At 35.6% G+C, this 24,101-nt stretch overlaps 1 protein-coding gene across 1 annotated transcript in view; it reads left to right on the top strand.

The window, feature by feature from the left end:
* Positions 1-23,583, top strand: part of LOC108503309 (loricrin-like) — a 74,149-nt gene extending 50,566 nt beyond the window's left edge. The window contains exons 32-66 of the mRNA XM_017827171.1: positions 274-315; positions 495-536; positions 1,410-1,451; positions 1,960-2,001; positions 4,207-4,248; positions 4,352-4,390; positions 4,773-4,814; positions 4,911-4,949; positions 5,077-5,121; positions 5,613-5,654; positions 6,250-6,288; positions 7,453-7,491; positions 8,170-8,208; positions 8,460-8,498; positions 8,774-8,812; positions 9,084-9,122; positions 9,840-9,869; positions 10,674-10,715; positions 12,523-12,561; positions 13,296-13,334; positions 13,595-13,633; positions 14,030-14,068; positions 14,426-14,464; positions 15,260-15,298; positions 15,729-15,767; positions 16,125-16,160; positions 16,928-16,957; positions 17,928-17,963; positions 18,430-18,468; positions 19,605-19,643; positions 20,070-20,108; positions 21,319-21,357; positions 21,913-21,951; positions 22,677-22,703; positions 23,110-23,583. Coding sequence (XP_017682660.1) covers positions 274-315; positions 495-536; positions 1,410-1,451; positions 1,960-2,001; positions 4,207-4,248; positions 4,352-4,390; positions 4,773-4,814; positions 4,911-4,949; positions 5,077-5,121; positions 5,613-5,654; positions 6,250-6,288; positions 7,453-7,491; positions 8,170-8,208; positions 8,460-8,498; positions 8,774-8,812; positions 9,084-9,122; positions 9,840-9,869; positions 10,674-10,715; positions 12,523-12,561; positions 13,296-13,334; positions 13,595-13,633; positions 14,030-14,068; positions 14,426-14,464; positions 15,260-15,298; positions 15,729-15,767; positions 16,125-16,160; positions 16,928-16,957; positions 17,928-17,963; positions 18,430-18,468; positions 19,605-19,643; positions 20,070-20,108; positions 21,319-21,357; positions 21,913-21,951; positions 22,677-22,703; positions 23,110-23,208 — 1,419 coding nt within the window. The 3' untranslated portion in view covers positions 23,209-23,583. The remainder of the gene's footprint in view (positions 1-273; positions 316-494; positions 537-1,409; positions 1,452-1,959; positions 2,002-4,206; positions 4,249-4,351; positions 4,391-4,772; positions 4,815-4,910; positions 4,950-5,076; positions 5,122-5,612; positions 5,655-6,249; positions 6,289-7,452; positions 7,492-8,169; positions 8,209-8,459; positions 8,499-8,773; positions 8,813-9,083; positions 9,123-9,839; positions 9,870-10,673; positions 10,716-12,522; positions 12,562-13,295; positions 13,335-13,594; positions 13,634-14,029; positions 14,069-14,425; positions 14,465-15,259; positions 15,299-15,728; positions 15,768-16,124; positions 16,161-16,927; positions 16,958-17,927; positions 17,964-18,429; positions 18,469-19,604; positions 19,644-20,069; positions 20,109-21,318; positions 21,358-21,912; positions 21,952-22,676; positions 22,704-23,109) is intronic.
* The last annotated feature ends 518 nt before the right edge of the window (positions 23,584-24,101 follow it).

Genomic DNA, 24,101 nt, shown 5'->3' with positions numbered 1-24,101 from the left:
GTAAGAAAGAATAATGTTTGATAATTTACCGTGCTCAGCAGGCTGTGGAGGGGATACGGGTATGTGTATTGTATAGCTTCAAGTCAAACTCAGCAGTAGCCTATAAAAATTATGTGCAAACAACCTTTTATTTTATAATAAGCCATTCCTATTCAATGTATATAATAAAGGGTCTGGAGCTGTTTTAAATAAATACAGGGGGGAAAAAAAGAAGGTCTATCACAGATTGGAGAGTTTTAATCTCCTAATAGCAAATATTCCTGTTTTTTACAGGATACATCACATGCTTTAAGCAGAAGAGCCTATGATGTACAGGTAAATCATTCTTGTCGCCTTTTCTGAACTACTGCTGGTGTTATAGCTCCTTGCTGTATTACCTACAAAAAGAAGGATCTAGTTTCCACAACAGAGAATTCTGTTTAGGGTTAGGTAGTTCTCTCCCAATAGCACTATATTACCCTTACTGAAAAATGTCCTTTTTTATTTCTTCGCAGAATGCATCTTCTCCTTCAAACAGCAGCCACACTGACGTCCAGGTAATAACATAGTGTCAGGTGCATGATATCATTGCAAGGAGCTTTCTGATAAATTATAATTCATTCTGAAAGTTAGGTTCCACTAATCCTTCTGTGCTGAAGGATGCTATTTTGAATTGGCAGCGTTTTCCCTATAATGTTATAACTTTGCGCAGTTGTAAATGGGCCCAGAATACAGAGTCTGTTCTGTTCCTTCTCTCCATTAAGCAGGTAACCATCACAGGTGTTTCTTTACGTAACATTTTGTAAAAGTCATTTGCAAAACAACAAAAAAATAGGTTTAGAATCTTTTTTTTTTTAAACAGTCCTGCTCTAGTGATGGTAATGGCCAGATATATAATTTTTTCATTTTAAATTTGGTAAGTAGGTACATCTTAGGGGTTAGGTACTTCTGTTACAAAAGTAGAACCAACTTTCATATTCTATAGGATCGTGTACTGATGCAGCACTGTATATGTTAGAGAATTTTGTGAAATTTAAATGATCCAGAGTGGCACTTGATTCTGTTTTTATTAAAGCATCAGCTTCCCAGAGATCCTGAATCCTGCTACATGCCACATTATGCAGATTTAACACTAGCATAGTCTTCTGTCTCAAGAGAGTTTGCAATCTAATTCAATAGTGCAGTCAGATTTATAAGCTCCAGAAAATAACTGTTTTCTTAATTAGTTTTCCTGATACCCATTATGGTACCTGTATGGTATCATTAATTAGGTTTCATCCAAATCTATGTTTTCACAATAATTCAACAGATAGTGCTTGTTCATGCAGGAAAGTAGTAGAAAGAGTTTGTCATCTTACTTCTCACTACATAATTTTATAATTCAGGTTCTCATAAAATGCTTTGATAAAATGTAATTGTTTTCTTCAAAGGGTGGATCATTTATTGCAACCAGTGGTGGATCAAGTAATCAGGTCAGAATTGTCTTTATTTTTAACTAGTCTTGTCCAGATTGCTTCCTGGTAATTAAACTAATTAAATCCAGGAATCAGAGTTTAAGTGAAGTACCTTTGCATGGAGCATTGGTCATATTATGCATTAAATTGTAAATGAAGTGACTGTTCAGATTAAATTTATCAGAAATGGCTCTCTGAAGTCACTTTTCAACACTGTTTCAATTTCATGTATGTTTTATTGGTGAGAGCACAATGGTGATTCTCTGCACTCTTGGACTACTTGCTACTTCTGTCTTGCTGAGCATCTGTCCCTGAGACACAGCACCAAGAGATGTACTATCAGTCCAACTTTCAAAGCAAATGTTAACTATTCAGAGCTAAACTCATTTGTTCTAGGTGTAGGAAAGGTCACAGCTACTCTGTAACCCCACAGTCTTTCTTCCCCTAAATAGTTTCACATCTGAAATAAGAATTTATTTTAAATTTCCACAAAGCAATGATTGTTTCCTTTTTTAAAAATTTATAGGGTGGTTGCATTTGTCCTGATGGAAGCAGTGGTCATAGACAGGTAATTATTTTTCTGAGTTTATACTTCAATCTACATAATGTAGTATCTTGAATTAATCATCTAGTAAATATGGACACTTGGTTAACACTAAACATTAATGTTCATTTCCTTAGTATGGGTAAACTACATACAATGAAACAGAAGAATGAATTCCACTTTACTTGAGCTGCATAGTTACTGTTCAGCCACTAACTTCCTGTACCTGTGCTTGGTGATCCAGATGCTCTGTCACTTGACTGTTATGTGCTAATTATTCATTACTTTCAAAAAACAGTCATTATCCCTTATAGTAACCACAGAATTTAATTTAATCAATTTAATTGCATCCAGGTTAGTTTCCTTGTCTTTCTAACTGGTGCAATAAAATACTGTGACTAAAACATCAAAATCTGTAAATGTTTCAAAATTTAGTTTCTTAAATCAACATTTAAACTGTTCTTTCCCATAAAGACAATCACTGCAATTTCATTGTCACTTGCACTGGATAAACTTTTCTCTTAGGCAATGCCCCTGTGCTGGGAAAAACGCCAAGGAATGTGCTTACCTAGACATTATAGAGTAGTTTTACCAGGCTTCTGGCTTCACCTGGCAAAGACAGATGAACTTGGATTTTAAAGTCAGCTTTCTTCTACCAGAATACTTATTGTGAACCTTTTACCGAAGCTGTATTTCCATAAAACCATTTGAATGGTGTAATATTTTTTTTTAGTTTTCAATTTCAATGGGAATTATTTTGCGGATTATTCTTTCTGTTAAAAAAACCCCATGCTATTTAAACAAACTAACAGTATAAAAAAATTACTGCTTTCTGGACTTAACTTCATTAACTTAAAATAAAGAGAAATCATTTTGGTCAGGTAGAATACCACCTCTTTCACCTAATTGAGGGTGAGCAGTAATCATGACCTGTATGTTTTAAAATATAAACTAGTCTATTTAAGATAACTACTATTGAAACCTAATTGAGGAAAAACCTTTATTTGTCATGTGATTGTAAATCTATATCAACAAATCCATTTACAAGGAAAAAGGTGGACATCTTTATGCAAGCTTTCATTCTGATGAGCCCTTTTCTTTACATGCTTTAATAGTTGCAAAAAAGGACTTAGTTTGTAACAGGAATCCACCACACCTTGATTGGGGAGATGAGAGTGTATGTATTTAGTTGCTATCAACAAAAATTTTCAACATGAAGTAAAGAAGACATCGAAATTGGATACAGTAGAAAATCAACTCTCAGTGCAGATGTGTCCACTTTGATTCACAAGAGATTGTTTTCCAGTTTGCAATTTTATCAGCTGATCAAATTAATTTATGATGAACTAGATAGCAATAGACTTGATCTTTGCTTTCATCCAACAGTAAAATCCAGCAATCTTTGCAAGGAATAGACTGAATTAAAAAACAGAGCTATCTTCATTTTCTGTCCAGGGCCCTCTACATGTGGCAGCTACAGTGCCTTAGATTAGCATGCAAACAGATTAGCTTCTGAATAAAAAAGCAAGCTATAGGTAGATGTACATGTACAAATAAACCACCATTCATAAATCTTACATAAAAGAGTTATCTACTTCCTTGAAGATTCTTCAGCACAGAAGGAAAATTCCTGTAAAAAGTTTTTTCAAAGAAAAATGGTTTTCCTTATGTGGATCCTGGATCCCCAAATGTCTCACACTGCAATTATTCTGCTTTTTCTCTAAGTTTCATCTAAAGGCAAGACCTTAGTCTACTGCTCTGAGGAAGCAGTCTAACCATAGAATAATACTTTCCCTGTTCTGTATATGAAGGGGATGTGACAGTAATAGTGGATGCTGTGAACTGGTAAATAGTCTTCTCTCATAAGTGGTGAGCTCTCCTAAACACTATTTACACTTTGGAAGTTCAGTGTTCTGGCAATTTTTAAAAAGACCATCATTATCATGATCATCTATAACAACAGAGTCCGCAGGGTATGACATTAGATTCTGTGATTAGAAAGAGTAAAATTAAATGTTAGTACTATTTTCAGATCTTTTAACCTGAAGAGAAAAAATCAGAACCTGCTAAAGTTTTCCTGATCTCTAACAATCCCCCCCCCCAGCATTCTCTTTTAATGTTTGCGGTAATGTTGTCCTCAAAAGCTTTATTTGAAAGAACAGAAATTCAGAATGGACTCATGTAAATGTCTGCTTGCAAGAAAATAGCTAGTCTATGTTTTCATTTCAGGGAGCCCCAGGTTATCCACACAGCACATATTCTGGTAACCAGGTAAACATTCAGATAAAATGCCCTATTCAGAAGCTCCATCCAAAACCTTCCCTTGAAGGAGTAGCCAAATATAAACCAGTAACCCATTCTGTCTTCTGCACAGGGAGGGCCTTTCTTCTATCCCGGAGGATCCTATGGACAGGTAGTAGTTCTTCCTCCCTTACCAGGATAACACAAACTCCCATTCCTCCTGGCTCCATCACTCCCAGTATTGTGGGTGCCATGACATGCCATAATTAGAGACCTGACTGTTGTCCCTTAGAGCAGAAAACTTAACCCTGATGTAAGATAGAGGTGTGAAGTTTGACAGAGAACAGTATAGACTGGAGCTTCCTGGCAGAATACAAATTTCAGCAGGCTAAGAAAGTTGCCACCAGAAGATTTCTTCTAGTTTAACAGTACCTGTATTCAGGTACATAGAAATTAGCTCAAAATTGGGAGAAAGAGTGTAAAGAGAGAACTGGATAGGCAGGTATTTAAACTCTTGTCTGTGAGAAAATAACTGGTTTGTGTTTTTCTTCTAGGGCGGCCCAGGTTCTTCCCACAGTTCTTACTCTGGTAACCAGGTAAATATTCGGGTCACTGTGTCTTCACAGGAGCAGTGTAAAAGTATTCCTTGAGAGAACAATTCAAACCAGTAAGTTTCTGTGTTTTCTGTGCAGGGAGGGTCTTCCTACTATCCTGGTGGATCTTACGGACAGGTAGGTGTTCTTTCTTGTTTGTAGAGATAACAGAGTTCTTTTATTTTCATTCCTATTCTGTGTTTGAAAGACAGAAAACACTTTCTTGAGGGAACCAAATTAATCAACTTTTTTATTTTCTTTACAGGGAGGGTCTTCTGTTTATGACGGTAGCAGTGAATCCTATGGTCAGGTAAATACTCTTTTTTTCTCTTTGTATAGAGGGTGCTGGGGGCAAATAGCCTGGGTCAAATATACAGCTATATTCTGTATTTTTGGTTCTTGCTATATTTTAATGAAAGTGGGCTTTTTCTTTGAGGAGTGAGTGAATTTGTATATATTTCCAGGCTACTTAGTTAAAAGTTTATAAGGGAGTAAAAAGTGGGGTGCCTCCAATCTTTAAGGTTTGTTCTTGTCAACAATGCTAGCTTTGAATCACCTGCAAGATGAAGGTCTCTTCAAAAGTGGAATTAGAATTTGAGTTAAAAAATATGTTAAATTAGTGTTTTACAGGGACATAATTATGAGTTGCTCAAGAGCCATTCTTATAACTAGGTAAATAATCATACTTTTTAAATCTTCCCAGAAGGAGATCCCTACAGTTAGTGTCCAAAAAAAAAGTCTGTTCCAAATATGAGAATTATTCTGTTTGCAGTATGAGAATTGTTTATGTTTTCTGAACAGGGTGGATCTTCCGCATATAGTGGTGCTGAGTCCTATGGCCAGGTAATTGTTATTTGTCTCCTACACCAAAAGCTTAAGCTTGCTCTGTTGGTTCTTATGTGCACTGGGTTCTAGGTTTCAGTTATTTTTAAGTGACCATGACCACAGAAATGCCATTTTATCTTTTGGTTCTCTTTAATTCACCCTTTTACAACTCAAATGGAGGGAAGCCCACTAACTGTGCCCTGTGGCTGTTCAGTGCTTTAACCACTTTATTGTTTATGCATTAGCTCATTCAAAAGGAAAACATTTTGTGCATTTACTTTACATACTTTACTTATGCAGAACCTGTTGAAAGTATAGATAATGGGATTTCTGAATATAAAGAATTATTAACTTTGCAAATGAACTTTATCTAAAATTTTTCCTTATAAAAATGTATGTTTGCAAGGAGGGTTTTTTTCCCCCAGCCTCTTCCATTTATGCAACAGGTGAAGTTACATATTTTTTTCTTTTCTTGCACATTCGCTGCTTTAGGTAAAATTGAAGATTCTAAGCGGTTTGTTATTTTTATTCTTTTATTTTATATTCTCCACAATTTAGAACATGTGAGAGTCCTTTTTATATGAAAGTAAATGTTTTTTTCATTATTTTACAGGATTCGCCTTCCATAGGAGGCAGTGAAACTGCTGAGAGTGTAAGTATTTCTTCTCAACTATATCAATATCTTAATTCACTACCTCTTAAAGTATCTATTTGCTTACATGGACCTTTACTTTAACTCATAATCTTATCTCCAAGAACTCCTTCACACTACATTCTAATCATCTGCTGTTCATCATTTTCTACAGTAACTTCTTTGAAATTGTATTTTTTCTACAGAGAATGGAAAATGTAAATCTAAATTATGTCATGCTATTGTGCTATGTATGATAAGGGCTTTGCAAATTAAAATCGGAGTTACAACAGTTCTGACTTGTAAAAATCATACATTTTTAATTGGTTATTAGAAGTAGCAATTACAAAGGAAACTCTTTATTTCACAGTTTGCATCAAAACGCAATATTATTATGTGACTACTTCCCTCTCCTGTCCCCAATTCACACTACACTTCATTTGTGTTTTTCCAATGCCAGACGTATAAGATGGAAGTTCCTTCATCTATATATTACATAGGAACGTTCTGGTTTTGTGTAGTGTGATGAAAACTGCCTGCTTTTTTGTTTAAGAAGGTGCCTTTTCTCCTGACTAAAGTATATTTCCTATAAATTCTGCTGAAGCTGTTTATAAAACTTTCCAAGTTTAAAGTCTCCGCCTTGAGTAATTGATTGTACTTTAAATGGATTTTCAGTAAGTCTGGTCCTGGTTAGTAGGAAATTGTTCTCTGCAAATAATTATAAATTCAGCTGTGCTCTTCAGCCATAAGTATACTGGGTCATTAGTTTCAATGTAGTTTCTGTACCAAAATCTTTTTACAGATATTCAAGAAAGCTAAAATATGATACTACAGAGGGCCCAAAAAGCCCTCTGAAAGAAAGTAAGGTATAAAAACATTGGTGTGTACCACTGAGGTTCTACAAGAACCAAGACAGCTGATCCTTTGCTCTGTAACATTCTGGAGGAAATAAAATAGATTGAGATGTGATCTCATTCCTTTATATCACTGTGTCAGAATTCACCTTTCAAAATAAAGAAATGCCATTCACCAGAAATGAGCAGAGAAAGAACTTGTGGGCTGCTTATCCTACAGCCTACATCTTTAATCTTCCCAACAAACAGTATTTTTCTTTGCCTTCCACCCTTGCTCAGAAAAAAATAGTAACATTTGCCATTGCAGTAATTCAATTCTAATGTTTTTTAGGATTCCTCCTCACCAGCTGGTAGCCGCCAGAGTGAACGGGTAAGCACTCCTTCCTTGTATATTGCCAGGGTGTCTGCCCCGGGGCTTGGCAACTGCCAGACACCTAAATCCTGTGTGGAAACTGGTGTGGCAGCTTCCAGTGTGGGATAGAAAGTCCTCAAGCACAGAGGGAATGAGGATATGGCTGAAGAGTCGAAGTACTGCTAGGAACCCCAACCAATGCTGAGGTGTGCTCTTAAATATCAAACTCACATCACAAACGTGATACCACAATTTATTGTTCCGGTTCCTGTGCTTTTTAAATCACTGCTTGACTGCAAAGGGCCTCAATACCATGATTTTTGCAGCATTTATTTCAAGTGCAACCCTTTGCTTTGTTGTGCTATGTGAGGCTTTCCATTTTTATGCCATTTTTACATGGCACCCATTGTATTTATTCTAATGAGGATTAAGTAACAAAGACTGAGAAATTATTTTGTTGGAGATATAATAATTCTTCATTTGTTGTATCCCAAAGAATATCTTCATCAAAAGAGGAATTATCAATAGTCATAAAGAGGCATGTACTGTTTTATACAGAAAGACAGATTTTAATTTTTGTTCTTGAACAAGAGAAAATTAAGGAAGGTGGAGAAGCAAGGAGTGTTTAGCTTCCACCCTGATCTTTCCAGGTTTTGGTTTTTGGTTTTTTCATGTAATTTCAATACATTTTTCCAGGATTTTTATTCCCCAGGAGGCAGCCAGTCAGGTGGACATGTAAGCATCTATTTTATTCATTATTTGCAGTTCCCTTCCAAAATGGCTCTACTATTTAAAAATTATCCAAATGAGTAAAGTGTACCAAGCCATTCATTTCCTAGAATTTCCCATGACATCTGGCATCATGTCTTGTGAAATCAAATGGCAAGCTGTTTAGAAAAAAAAATTAATAATTGTGTGTCTTCAACATCAGTCTTGTTTTCCAGAAGCCATTTTCAACAAAAATAAATTGCATCTGCTTTTTATAGGGATCATCTTCTCAAGGTGGTGGCTACTCGAGTGGACAGGTAAATACTAAATCTTTGTATTTTTGTCCTGAAGTATCTATTATACAAAAGTTTGAGGCCTCATATTGTATTACAGCAATTTTTTATCTGTGAACAAGATTGATTCATTCTTCATTATATATCTCTGTGTAAAAGTCCAAGTGTAAGCAGAGTGGTCAAAATACAATTCCTGTCTTAACTGATGTTCTAACATCAGGAAAAAATAAAGTAATAAATATTTAGTCTTAATTTGTATTTTCAAAACAAAAAGTAAGCAATTTTAATTTTTTTTTCAGGACTCATCATCATCTGGAAGCAACCAGTATGGTGGACAGGTGGGAAATTTTTCACTGTTGTTATTGTGAGGTTTTTTTCCCCCCCAGTGTACATATTTCCAGAAAGTATTGCCAGATTGGTAATACGTAACTTTCCAGGCTACTGTGTGGTTTATTTTATCTTCATTAATTTTTCCATAGATAAAATTTGGTTCTTAATCAGATAGATCTTTTCAAATGTAATTAAAAGAGTAAAAGACAATACATTGTAATCAAATGCACATGTCAAAATTTAAAGAAAAACTTTTAAATGAGAATATAACATTTACAGGGTTCATCTTCTTCAGGAGGCAGCCAGCCTGGTGGACAGGTATGATTTTCTTGCTCCACAGTCTTCAGTTGTGTTAGTGTCAGGCACTCACAATTATCTTTTCATATCTTTTCTTCACCAGAACTGTTTTCCTTCACCACTGTTCTTTTTGCCCAAAGCCTCAGCAACACATTTTCTTTTGCCATGCTATTTGGACATTGTGCAAACCAGAGTAGCCAGTAGTAACTCGCTGACAGTTGTATATGAGCTTCTGTACCTGCTTTGGTGCTAAACATTTTTCTTCTTACATATCTCATGCAGATTGAATGTAGAAAGTGAGACAGTGAATGGTGAACTCCTGGCCACCTCTCAGTTAGTATTATCAGAGTAGAAATCACCTGTTTTCTGTATCATCTGTAACAGGACATAGTACTGCATGTACTCCAGGTGCTCTGGACTCTCTAGGAAAAAAAATTGCTTTCTGTAGTACTACTCGGAATTTTTTATTCTTCCTTCTGGTGAGTAAGGTTTTTAAGGTAAAGACTGTATATAAGAAAATTTGAAGATAACAAAATTAGCATTTTGTTGCTCCATCAGAGCAGTAAGTGCAGAAATAGTTGCAGAGGATGAAATAAATTCATTTCTAGAAGTCGGGCAGTTAAGAATGTATCTTTATGGTTTGCATGCCTGCGATGGTAGAAGTAATTTGAGTTGGCTCTGGAGTCTATTTCAGTCCTGTGCTCTTGATATCTTAAATACTTTCTGTATTCTTTACAGGGTGCATGTGATTGTTCTGGGGGAAGTTCTGTAAGTGCTACTTTTTCACTATACATTTTCTTTTACTAAACTATTTAACTGGAAAATTATCTGTGATCCTATTTATTTTTAACTTACTTACTTTAATGTACTCTTAATTTTATATTCATTGTTCCTTTGGTGACTTAGATGTTTCTGATATGGTAGGGGTTATTTCTCATTACGCCAAGATGAAGAATTCAGCATTATGGAATCATCAAATCATTTAGGTTGGAAAATGCCACGAGTCCAACCATTAACTCAGTACTGCCAAGGCCACCACTAAACCATGTCCCTAAGTGCCACATGTACACATCTTTTATATATATACAGGTGTGGTGACTCAACCCCTTCCCTGAGCAGCCTGTTCCAGTGCTTTATAATCCTTTCAGTGAAGAATTTGTTTCCTAATATCCAATCTAAACCTTCCCTGGACCAACCTGAGGCCATTACCTCTTGTTTATTGCTTGTTACTCCAAAGAAGGCACAACTCTTCACCTCACTATAACCTCCTTTCACATAGTTGTAGAGAGCAATAAGGTCCCCCTGACCCCGCTTTTCTCCAGGGTAAACAATATGATAGATAGATACAATATGATATGTTTTGATTTATGGTCTTCCAGGCCAAAAAAAGACTGTTTGTTATCTTGGTAAATTGATAAAAGGAAGTGCGATGTAAGCGCAATTAATTTCAGACTGTGATATTTTTCCTTTGAAATGCTGTAGAACAGGCATTTTAAGGTTTTGTTTCATTTCCAGTTTATGATCAAAGACAAAGGCTAATTTTTCTTTTCTTTTTTTTTTTTCCCCATACAGGGTGGATCCCCTACCTTAGTCAGAAGTGATGCCTCTGCAAATGTAAGAAATCTTCTTCAGCTTTTAAGTGTGCCCTCTGTTTGCTTTGTCTCTTTTAGCTGGAGAGGTTAAAAGAGTCAGTGCCTAACAGAAGTCATACATTTGTGAAAATAACATACCTTAGTTTCAATCAAAAATATACACAGGACATTCATGCAACACTCAGCTTCACTTTCCATTTAAAATAGTTTTCATGTAAAGAGGTCTTTCAATGAAAAATGTTTGTCAAAAATGCAGGTACATGACAGTATAAATATTTACTTCAGGAGTCTGTTCCATTGGAACAGGCTTCTTTGGAATTCTGTAAAAATATCCCCCAAGGATATGGATTTACATGATTATATTCCTTGTAGATCATTTTCTATGAAAAAAGGTTAGTATTCATAGATCGGTCATCTAATGTTGCTTGCCCTCTCATAGGGGTAAGAACATTTTTGCAGGAGAGATCTGTTGACAGTACTCCAGTTCTGTTCACTGTGTGTTGGAAAGTCATAATGTATGTCATGGGAGCTCTGTATGTGCTGCACCAAAGGGAAGAAAAACATGTGGGTCTTTTTGCATCTAGCACAGAACTCTGTGGCATTGTACCACATTGTACCAGACTGCTGATTGATACAAAGCTGGCTTGGACACTGCTACAGAAATGTACCATACAAAAATTAATATTACATGATAAATAGGACTGGTCTTGTTCTCCCTTGTAGGAAGGAGGAAAGTGTATGTATCTACACTCAGGAAAATATTCTTAACTACTTGTGTTCTACATCCTTCATATTACTGTTGTTGGTATTTGTTTCCTTTGAAACTTCCAATTGGGACTGATTCTTTTTGGTTTTTTAACTGACTTGGCTGTCTTTGGACAGCAGTTTGGAACTGAGGATTATACATAAAGGGGGGAACATAGTGGAGTGTCTACTTCAATGAGTGCTGCAAACTGCAACAGTGCTGATGAACTGATGGCCATACTGCACACATTTCAGGAATGGTCTGCTCTGGTCTGGTCCCACGGGCCAGAAGTCCATTTACTACCTGAATGCATTAAGTGTATCCCTAGAGAGCATTTTAAAATTTAGTTTAATCTGAATGGCATCCAGTTAATTCACTCTGAGACCACCCCATGATAGAAAAACAAACTACAGTGAGTGGGAACTATCAGGACTTCTGTCTCAGAGGGACACTCCTGATCTGTACTTTAATGCATAGATACACCCAGTACTTCAGCACAGGAGAGCAGCTTTTGCATATTGAGTGTAGATCTTAGTTCTCCCCCAAGTACATGTTGCAGTTTACCTTTAATATCTTCTTTACAGAGCAATTGAAAAGTCATTTTACACAGTTAAGATTCATGATGAAGGACACATTTCTGATACATATTTCACATTATGTGCTAAACACAAAACAGCTTATGAGCCTAGCAGATCTTGTGGAATCTGAGTACTCTAAAGGTCTGTAGTACTCTAGAAGAATTAATATTAAAACTTTTTGTAAGGATGTAGTTCTTCAGTATAGTGATTTTAAACTGAAACAAACAAGCTGCCCATCCTTCATTCATATCCTTTGAAGTGAAATAACCAGTATTTCCTTTCTGAAAGGGCTCTAGAGGCAGCCATTCTGGTATACAATTACACTCTAAATTTTAGACATATTAACAGAGTAGGGAGGGCTAGATTTTACATTTTGAATGGACTTTAAACCCAAGCAAAAAGGTTTAAAATATAAATTTATATACTGCTATTCTTCAAGAAGTTTTGCTTTGAAATAGTTCTTTTAGAGAAAAACAACTGATTGCTTTGTTATTTTTTTTTCCCAGGACTCATCTTCTTCTGGAGGCAGCCAGTACAGCAGCCAAGTAAGCACTCATTCCAAAAGGAGAGCCAGTTTTTCACATCTGAAAATGATGGTTATTTATTCACTCAGTTAAATTCAGTTTCTATATGGGAACTGTGTATAAAGGGCAAAAGCTCAGTAAATGAAATTCATCGGGTTTGAAATGTCCTAAAAATTATACACAAGGAGTTTTTTAGCAAATAGTGCCCTTTTTTTCATTAAATTTGCATAATGAAGCTCACAAAAAAAAAAGTGTGGAGAAAAAATTAATCAAAATGTAGCATTTTTTATTACTAGTGGACCTAATCCCATTATGAAGAAAAGCAAATCCAATTTCCTCTCTTTAAAGAAACCTCTTGTTGTATGAGGTTTCAGTAAATTTGCTAAGTTTGGTTTTCAGAGGCCTGTTGGGTAGCCAGTATTTTACTGCTAGGTTTGACCCAGGACTCAGCTTTCCAAATAAAGAAATTCCATTCTCTAGAAATGAGCAGAGAAAGAACTGGAAACAAGGCCACTTTAACCTTCCCAACAAGTCACACAGACAAAGCAGTACATCTTTGCCTTCCACCCTTGCTTAAGATTTCAGGTATTTCTCCAACTTACCTTGTAAGGCTTGAACATTAAAGCATAATGAAAGTCCTGCTCACCTGTCTTCACTCTTACCCTGCTCTCTTGCTCCTGTTGTCCTGGGAGAGTCATGTTTTGATTTAAGGAAATCCTACTGCAGGTAATTCACTCATTTGGTATTCTTTACAGGATTCATATTCCTCAGGAGCTAGCCAGTATGGAGGACATGTAAGCTCTTACTTTTAATATTTTATATTATATATTTGTTTTATAAGTATTTGACTCATATTAATAGAAGATCTCAATTTATTATTTCAAGAAAATTGACAGTGGTCTGTATTCTGTCATAATAATGTGAATTCAAGGAAGACAAAAATGCAGTTTATTCTGGGATAATTGCACACAAACAGTCAAATAACAAAATATAGATTTCTTTGCTGCTCATCTCCATGAATTCAGAAATAACCAATTTTCAATATTTTTCCTAGGGGCCATCTTCTTATGGAGGCAGCCAATATGGTGGACAAGTAAGCATTCAGTAGTCCCTGCTCTTGTAGTTTTGACCTATGCAAAGCTGCAGTTTTGACCTATGCAAAGCTGCAGTTTATTCATTGTCTACCTGACTGTCTATTTTAGCTTTAATTTAGTCTAAAATCTTCTCAGTAAATCTTTCTCCATAATGCTCTGGTGCCACTGTGATTAAACAAAACAAGTTCAGATGAAGATCATTATTTAAGACTAAGAAAAAATAGAATGTGAAATACATGGTTGACTCAACTCCTGAAATTTCCAGGACAAAAGGTCATGAATTTCTGAAATAAGTACTTCATGAAAAATCTAAAATTTTTTAAAGCCTCATGAAATGATTCTATGAGTCTATGAAATAGATGTAAAAAAGTTTCAGTTTCCTTTTTTATTTTCAGGGTTCACCTTCCTCAGGAGGCAGCCAATATGGTGGACAGGTGAGAATTCTTCCCTTGTGGTGTTTACTACTTCATCAGAGACATTGGATAAACGTCTCTGTGTAAAAGAACATTTTAAGGAGATTGTGTTTTATTTTGGTGATTTTCCCCCCATGTTTTATCTAATTTGTTGCTAAGTATATAGTAGTTATAAATGTATGTGATACAAAGCCACAAAAGAATTTTTAAGATGGAATTTCTGATGCATCATGGTAAATGCAGATGATTCTTACCCATTTGTGGTTCAATCCACTCATAGTTCTGCAGTGAAAGCAACTGGATACTTCTCCCTTATGTGGAGCATGGTTCAAAGGGCTAGAATGACACACAGAGATCATTAAATTCTTTTTTGTTCAGGGTTCACCTTCTTCAGGAGGCAGCCAGTATGGAGGGCAGGTGAGAATCTCCTCCTATGTAGTTCTTATTCTAACACACAGTTCCCACATCAAAACTTGATACTTTTATATTAACTGAAAAACCTTTTTGAGTAAACTCTGTTGATCTGATAATTTATGATCAGGTATCTATCTGAAACAGTACAAAACCTATGTAGATCTGGTGCTTCTGTTGTATCACAATTAATGCAGTTCTGGCCTTGTTCTACCCTCCAGCCTGTCCTGCTGCTGTCAAGGTTTCTTAGCTCTAACAGTAAGGAGTGGCTGGAAGGAGATTTCATTCCTCCTCTACCTCACTTCCTTTGGTAAAATGCAAAATCAAAGTTGATGTCAGAGAAGCAGTATGTCTCAGAAGAGGAACAGGGCAGAAGATCAGGAGCTGCTAAGAGAGGTGTTCCATGCCCTTGTGAAATGAAAGATGATGGATAGGGTTCCTAGTGCTGCCTAGAGGTATAGCCTCTAATATGGAGTGACATCCCCAACAAACTAATCCTTGGACTCAGAAAACATTGACTGTCCGATTTATTGGATAGGGGATTAGAGGAGAAAGAGATTTTTCAGTCCAAGTATAGTCTCAAAAAGCTACACATGCATCCTAATAGCTCATGATCAATATTATGGAAGATTCATATGTTAAGGACACTCCCTAATTTGCACAGAACACATAAAGCAATAGGTTGAATGTCTATCTTCCTGTAATTTTTCATTGTGCAACAGAGAAAGGAAACAGTCTTTCTTTAAAAAAGCTCTTAAAGAAGCTTTTTGATTTGAGAAATAATTGGCACCTTTGCTTCAGGGTCCATATTTCCCAGGTGGCAGCCATTATGGAGGACAGGTGAGAATTGTTTTTCTATTTATGGATTGTTTTTTCCATTGTTCATCTTTCCATTTTTTTGTGAAAAATTGAATACTTTGTAAAGGGGTATCTTACAGCAAAACAGTGTTTAGGCAGAACAGATGAATATATGACTTTCTTTTGTGTCAGTCCACTCTCATAAGTAAAACATAGGAGGCTGCTGTGAGCACACGATCCAGGGCAGCAGCACTACTCTCACCTGCCTAAAGCTGACTTTGATTCAAACTTCATTGTTCTGTCTAAATAGCAGCCACTGTAAAGGCCAGTGGCTTTCAGTATGGCCATAAAATAAGTGTTTGCATTCCTATGACACTTAAGTTCATGGAAGACAAATAAAAATATGTTTTTCTGTGACAGGTCATAAGTTAAATAATGTGCAACATATATAAATGCTTTCTCATTTCTTTAGGGTGTGGCTTCTTCAGGAAGCAGCCAGTACAGTGGACAGGTAAAACTTTTAACTTCCATAGTACCTGCACTTTGGGTACACAATTAGAAAAACATTAGCAAAATGGACCTGTATTTTTTGCAAAAAAGGAACATTCTAAAAAAGAATGGCTTTAAGCCAGGCTGAGTGAGGATTGCTAAGTATGGGTGTGACCACTATGTCAGATCATGGTATGAGCAAATGATACAGGGGCCTGTGTGACTGCATGGAAATGCTTCTTTAACAGATCATGGTTCGAGAAGCCCATTTTTTGTTGTTACGTTTAAACAGAAGCAATTTGAAAGACTGAGGACCACAGAGAACAAGTGAGAATGTTACTCAGTAACACAGAAATAATTAGTTACTCATTTTTTCCAGGGCTTTTCTTCAGGAGTCAGACAGTCTGGTGGACAGGTATGTCCTTCTTTCTCGGCAATGTTCAGCTCTGCTAGTGTCAGGCACTCACAAACTGCTTTGTGTAGCTTTCCTTCATGAGAACTGCTTCCCTTTACACATTTCATCCAGATTGAATGTGGAAAGTGAAACACTAAATGGTAAACCCCTAACCACCTCTTACTTAGTTTTATCAGAGTAGAAATTACCTAATAAGCCTCAACTGGAAGTCATCTTTAGTGTTTCCTGTAACATCCATAGCATGAAAGAGTACTGTATGTACTCACAGAATCACAGGATATGCTAGAGTTGGAAGGGACCCATCAGGACCACTGAGTCCAACTCCTGGCCCTGCGCAGGACACCCCAAGAGTCACATCATGTGCCTGAGGGCATTGTCCAAACACTTCTTGAACTCTGGCAGGCTTTGTGCTGTGACCACTTCCCTGGGAAAATTCTAGGTGCTCTGGTCTCCTCAGGGGAAAAAAAAATAAAATCTGTATTACTATTCAGAATCTGCTACTCATCATTTTAAGAGTTTTTAGTGTAAATTTTAAATGAGAAATTAGAAAATTCTATTTAAAAAATTGATGAGTAACTGCACAGCTAGTCTGAAAAGGGCAGTGGAGGTAGAAAGAAACTACTTTTTAGATGGAGCTTGGGGAGTCTATGAGCAGGATTTTATAGTCCATTTGCTTACAGTTAGCAGAATGTGAGTTTGATTTACAAATTCAGAGTCCTATTCCAATCAGAGACCCAGGAAAGTAAGTTCGGTTGTGTTTTGTACAGGGTGGGTGTGTGTGCCCCGGTGGAGGTCCAGTAAGTATTCTTTGTCTTTATATATTTTTCATAGTATGTACACATACTGGAAAATTTCCAAAGAACTACATTTCTTGAAATAATTCTGTCTGTGAAATTCTGTGTATGATGGAGGTTTTCTTCACATTATACTAAAATGAACAATTTTGAACCTGCTAAAGACAAAAATATTAAGTGACTTGCAACTGCAGTAGTGTATTCAAAACTAGCTACTCAGTTTGTGAGAGAGGCCTGGGACTTTTCTAAGAATCTGTTTCCCAAATATTTCATTGAGTTTTGGACGTGTGTGTGTAACAGTGCTGCTCTTATGATGGTTACTAACAGTATGATTCAACTAGTGAAACTTAGATCTAAAATCATGTCCCCAAATGCTTTCAGATTGGAGCAGAGCAACGCATTTAAAAAGTTATATATTTCCATTTTTTCTGTCTAATTAGTATATTCCTTATACTTTTGTAAATACTTTAAAAAGAAACAAACAAATGCCCCCCCCAACATCTGAGAAACCCCACTCCACTGGTTTGCTGAGATCAAGCTAATTTACTTCCAAAAGATGGTTCAGTGACCTGTTTGCTCAGTATAGTCAAAATTGCTTAGATGACTACTTCTCTTTCCTTGATTACATAATCAAGCAAAACCACATGCCCAAGTATACAACTCATGACACCCATGCAAATTCTGGGAATCAAAAGTGTCAAAAATAACCTAAAAATTAGAATTTATATAAATAGAAATTATATTACTTTATAATATATTATCACTTATATATATTATATATATAAACATAAATTATTTGACATATAAATCACAATTAATCAAAACTAAATCCTTTACTTGTTTAATCAAAAGAATAGTAGTAATCAGTGTAAATTACTTGATCACTACAACTGGTCAATACGTTGTCTTGTTTCTCCTCTATGTGACATTGAATTTAATACAGAGTAAACACTTCTATTTCTGTTGAACACAGGGCTCTTTCGGAGGAGCCAACTATGCTGGTGGACAGGTAGGCAGTTTGTCTTTAACATATACACAGATTAGTTCCTCAGGAACTATTCCCCAGGAATAAACATGGCTCAGTTGCCATATTTGCCCAGAACCCACCAAATATTGAGTTCAGTTTAGTCACAGAGATAAGGACAATAATTCCAGAGAGTGTATGGGGCTCTTATTAAGTCACTCTTGACATTTCAGTTATATCTTTCTATGAACTAGAGCCAAGATCTTACTTTGTAGTTATAGGAGCTTTCTTACCTCGAAAAATTACTGAAGAATCATTCACAGGGTTCATTCACTGCCTAAACCATTAACATGATGTGTGGATAACTAGTCATTTGCCACTGCATTAATAACTGTGTAAAGTTCTTCAAGTTAATCAATGTCAGGAGTACTGTTTATATTAGGCCCAGGACTTTTTAATGACAGATTCTATTTAGAAAACTATTTATGAAAATTTCCCATTCTTTTTACAGGGTTCATCATATTCTGGAAGCAATCAGTATGGTGGACAGGCAAGCACGTTTTCTTTGTTTTCAAGATCTTTCTACTTGCTACTTATTAAAAGAAAAACATGATGCAGTGCATATACTGTTGGTTTTTCAGAGACACTCTTAATAAATATTTGAAAACAGGGACCATCTCTCAGTAACTGAAATGGAGTAGCATGAACAAACTTCATGTTTAAACTTCAGTTTAAAGATCATAATTCTAGTTGTTTTACCTCAAAATGCCTCTTATCTCAAGTGATAATTTTAATTAACCATTTTTATGTTTCAGTTTCACATTGCTATGATGCCAGTTCAAAATATATTTTCTCAGTTATTTTTTAATTATATTGAAGTTATCTTTTTTTTAAACTTTAGATTGAATATTTGAAAAAATTTGGCACAAAATATACCAATAGATATTGCTTCGAAAATATAAATTCTGGTGTGTTGCACCCAATAATACTACTTTCCTCATCTTCAGCTGCAGTTCAAGTCTCTTACTGTAATCAGCTCCCTGAGTACCTTCTCTAGACTTAGTAATTTGTAACTGATTCTGAAATCCTACTACTGCAAGTAATCGACAGATGTAACGGATGGCTGTCTAATAAGATGGAGCATATTTTTCATTAGTATTATTGTATTTGCAATGTTTCACTCTGCTACACTTAAAAAAATAATTTCTTTTCACTCCATTGCCAAGCAGTTGAGTTCAGTATCACTCTACAAAGAAGATAATCTCTTGTAGCATGGAGAGGATTTTTAACAGCTGCAAATCAATCTTGTTCCCAAATTACCTATTTGGAATCATAAGTATATTTTTACAATATTAGACATGATGCTCTCTGAACACATTTGATGTAGCAGAAAATCACATAAAGTAGATTTTTTCTCTTGAAAGCCATATGTAAGACACTTTAGATCCATTTATTTATGTAACAGAACAGTCTTAGCAGGTGGTTTGTGACTGTTTGCCCAATTTAGTACTTTCAGCTGTTAAGGAACTTAGAGGCATTAAATCAAAGTCTTTCACTGAATCTTTTTAGATTAACATACTTTCCAGATTGTTACAGAGATCTCCTGTTAAAAGTCATTCTGTGATGTTTCATTCTGCATAGGAAAAAAAAGTAACTGCTGTTAAATTCTCATATTCTTTTTAATAGGGATCTTATCCCTCAGGAAGCAGCCAGTATGGTGGGCCGGTGAGTATCTTTCCATCCCATCACTCCTAGCTTCTTCCTAACATACTTTCTAGATCAGGTCAGTTACTTGATGCTGAAAGATACATTAATTTGGCCATTTTATAAAACCTGAATAGTTGAGGTAATACCAATTGGTCATTTCAGCAAGGTGAATAAAAGATTTGGTTCCAATGAATTACTGCTCTGTGTAAAACATTCCTTTGAATGTACTATAACCACCAAACTGTATTTCATAACACTGCTCTCTTGGTTCAAATTGCCACTGGTTTGGTGTGCAGTACGGAGACAAAGTTTTAGGTACCCCATTTGCTGTTTTTGTTCAAACAACCCCCACATAAGTTTGTTCTAAGTACTGCACAAATTGTCTCAAGACAGTGACAGAAGATTTTTCCTTCAATTAATAGATGTTGCATTGACTTCTTACAGGGCTCATATTCTTATGGAGGGAGACAACATGGTAAACCAGTAAGTCAAAAAATTCAAATTTAACTTCCTTTTTTCTTATATACTTGTTTAAAAACCTGTATCTAGTTAGGTATGGACCAGACAGCTTTCTGAGAATTACTTCAATATGCAGAGAGTTTCACATGATTTAGTCATCTGGGATAATCTCAACAAATGCAAACACAATATTTATTTTCACACAGTTCCATTGTTTAGAGACAGCATTTTACTATGTAACTGAATTTCTGGTAATCACAGAATGAGATCACAGGATTTTATTTTTAATTTGTTTTTTTGTTTGTTTAACGAACTTCTGAATAGTTATTTCTGTTTAAATTCATAATAATCATACACTTCGTCCTCAGGGCTCAGTTTTTCATTGATTTTAAATGCATTTGTCTTAAGTATTTCTGGCTTGCTTTGAAGAAAATACTTACTTTTTCTTTTTGAAGGACGCAATAGTTGCCATTTAACTGTGCATATTTTCAACTTCTCCCATTTCAGACTACTGTTTTTACTATGTAATTTGGACCTTGCTCTTGTCCTTCGATGGCAGGAGATACCAATAAGCGCACACAGTGTTTTAGCTTATCTCTTATAGAAAAGAAGGTGTACCTGTAATTAAAATGTGGGCATAAATGTTACCTTTTCTAACACATGAATCATAAAGGTGAGACACTTCGTGTCCTGTATTCGATGTCCATTAAGTATTCAATACTTGTAACATTTCCTATTGGCAATGCCATTCAAATGAGCAAAGCCACTTTCCCAGAAAGCTGGATGTTTTATTTTTCTATATCCATTTTTTTCAGAGTTACCTTTCTTATTAGAGCTTTCTTCAAATAGTGGCTGTAGAGTGAAGGACTCTAACATTTGCATTTTTTGGTTGTGGTGTCCTTTTTTCCCCCAAATGTAAACACAGATTGATACCAGGCTAATTAATGTTTCATTAGACCTTACTATTTTTTCCATTCCATATATTAAGCACATCACAACTACAAAACAGTTCTTTCTTCTTGAGAACATTGTATCAAAATTTCCAATACATCATTTGAAAGAATACTTGTAACAAAAAGATGTTAAATATTTGTATTTCAAATAAGGTTTTCCCTGGGATTTTTAGAGGACTGGACACAAGACAGTGTTCATTCTCCTGTGGTCCTTTATTCCAGACAGTGAGAACATATAAGTGCAAATAGACTTAGAGTCAAAAACAGGTATCTTTTTTCAGGGTTCATCTTCCTCAGGAAGCAGTCATCAAGGAAAGCCAGTAAGGATATTCTTCTTTCAGTATTCTGCAACCAAGTTAGAAATGTGGATATTGGTTTTTAAAATAGATAACAGTAATGAGGGTGAAATTTAAAATTATGTTACAATGGTAAATGTCTGAAAAAAATTACCAAAAAAATTGGAATATTTTGTTCAAACTTGAACCTTAGGATGAGGCAGCATTTATTCCTCCCATAGCAAAGCTTTTATATACTCTCTCACTTACTCATAGGAGTATGTTTGGATCATTCTGATAAGAATGATGTATTTAAAATCAGGGTAACTGTTTCAGTTTCAAACTCTGCAGTTCAGTCAATGGCACATTGCTTTGACACATTCCTCTGAAACTGTTCATGGAATAAAGAGGACATAGCTGTGCTTACTTGAGATCATTCAATTAAAATAGGGGAGGAAAGTGCAACAAAAATGGTAAAATCAAAGTCAATATCAAATCTAATGCTATCCAGGGCATTTTCAAGACTGCTGTGTGCTCTTTGGACACTGTTCACTTGGAGTCTCATAGTACAAAATTAAATGGTTTATAATTATTTTACAGGGTGGCTCTGGCTCGGGAAGCACTTATTCTGGAAAACAGGTAAGAATACTTTCATCACAGCTTTTTCATCTTCTTTTCTTAGTAAACAAAGAAACCTGGGTGGTAGGTAGAGCAATTTTAGGATGATTTGGTCTTAAGAGAACATTCTGTATTAGTTCCATTTATATTAGAGCATATTTAAAGAAACCACTGTGGAAAATATGGCCTCAGCCTGGGAAAGCAATTTCAGTGTCAGTTATATTTTAAATCTAAATCTCTCTTGTTTCAGATTTCAGTTAGGGGCCTTGTTACATTTTTCTGTCCTCTGTTTTTTAAATTCTTGTTCTCTGTGTAGATTTTATAGGCTGTGCTCAGTTAATCCTTTACTTATTTTTTTTTTTTTTAGCAAGCTAGATTCTTGAGCTTTTCACTGGCAGGTTACGTGGTTTTGCACTTCTTTTTTTTGTTTTGTTTTCAGTACTCATCAATTTTTTAACGTCCTCTTTCAATTATAGAGATGAAAAACTGTATCAAATATGATAATGGAATGAGAGAAAAATAGACTTTTGTCTTTCCATCAGTTTTAGCTGAAATTTTCAGATGTACCACGAGACAGAGTACATAACTAAAACTATATGCTTTATCAATGCAAAGCAATTTTCCTCTTGAACAAATTAAACCCATGCTGTGGGTTAAGGTAATCAAAACTTTTGCAGACAAAAACTGTTTTCAAAACCATTGTGTGGGAACACTTGTAGATTTATTTGTTTGTTTGTTTTCAACAGTCACCTTCCTCTGGAGGCAGTCAAGTGGTAAGCACTTTTCTTCTTTGTAGGTTCTACTGGTTTCTTCCTATACCTATCACAGAAAACTGAAACTGTTGTTTATACTGTGAGGAATCTATCAAATTTCCTGTATCTGAATAACCATTTGAGAAAACGTGCAACATAATAAATGGGAATAGTATCAACAAAAATGAAGAAAAGTGGGACCACAGAGGTGTTTTCCATGTTTGTCCCTGCCTATCACTTGAAAACTGAACACCTGTTGATTTACGGGCACTATGGATGTGACACATGATCTTTTTAACATCAGAAGTGCCTACATAATAGAAGGGGCCAATAGGAAAAGATTTCTCTGAAACTTTCTATGCTTTTATAATAGTGATAAATAGAACTATTTTGAAATGGGTTTATCAAATTTCTCTCTTTTTTATAGAGCTCTGCTGGGAAACACTCCACTCCCCAACTCCTGATGTTATTCAGTGTTTTGAGTGCCTTTGCTCTCTCTGCTGCCACATCAAAATGGTCTATATGAACCTCCGAAGAGCTGTTTGACAACCTAAACATGGATTATATTCCATATTATTAGATTAATTACTTAATGTAAGAAAAAAAATATCCTTAAGTCAAATTGTCAGATGCTACTTGGCTGTTATGTTGCATGTCTAGCTGATATGTCATGCCTTTCATTAGTTTACCTCTGGTTTTAGTTATTAGTAGATATCATTAGTTTTGTCAGTGTTTTAGGCATCATTTTAAGAGAGCATATTGTACCCCACCTTCATGATTTATTTGTATTTCTGACAGGGAATGCGATGAACTGACTGGTGTGACAAATGAACACTTAGAAAGTATTTGGTTATTAACCAAAGTGGACGAGGTCAAATAAATCGTTATAGATGCGAGCTGAGCACTGTGCCTGGTTATTATCACATAAAATAAGGCCAGCATAAACATCTGATAAGCAGTTCTCCATGAGACAGAACAAAAGATGCTAAAATAGTATCAGAGTATTGGTTTTAGTCTATTGTAATCAGATGTGAGTTCAATAGGGAGAACTGCAAAGCAAAAAAAAATACTCCATGGGACTGAAATTTTGGGGAGTTAACTAAAGTTTATTCATTAAAAAAGCGTAACAGCTAAGAGCAAAGAAATGCTGAACTTTGTTCAAACCAATGGCAAATGTCTAGAGTTCTGTAGAGAGGCATAGGAGGCAAATATAACCCAGATTAGGCTGATAGCCTAAAGCTGCTGAAAACCAAGGCCTTTTCCCTTGGGAAGGAATGGAAAATTAATTAAATTCATAAAACTGACAAGATCTTGGCTCCTTTTTTCAAGTATTTAGTCTAACCTGTGATACCTGAAATATCTGACAGTTTAATTTCAAGAATGATGCTGACATCTGCAAGCAGGTACAATAAGTGTGGT

The sequence above is a fragment of the Lepidothrix coronata genome, unplaced genomic scaffold (genome assembly GCF_001604755.1).
Source record: "Lepidothrix coronata isolate B3197 unplaced genomic scaffold, Lepidothrix_coronata-1.0 Scaffold136, whole genome shotgun sequence".
NCBI classification, from domain to species: Eukaryota; Metazoa; Chordata; class Aves; order Passeriformes; family Pipridae; genus Lepidothrix; species Lepidothrix coronata.
This window is presented reverse-complemented; position numbering and strand designations above follow the sequence as displayed.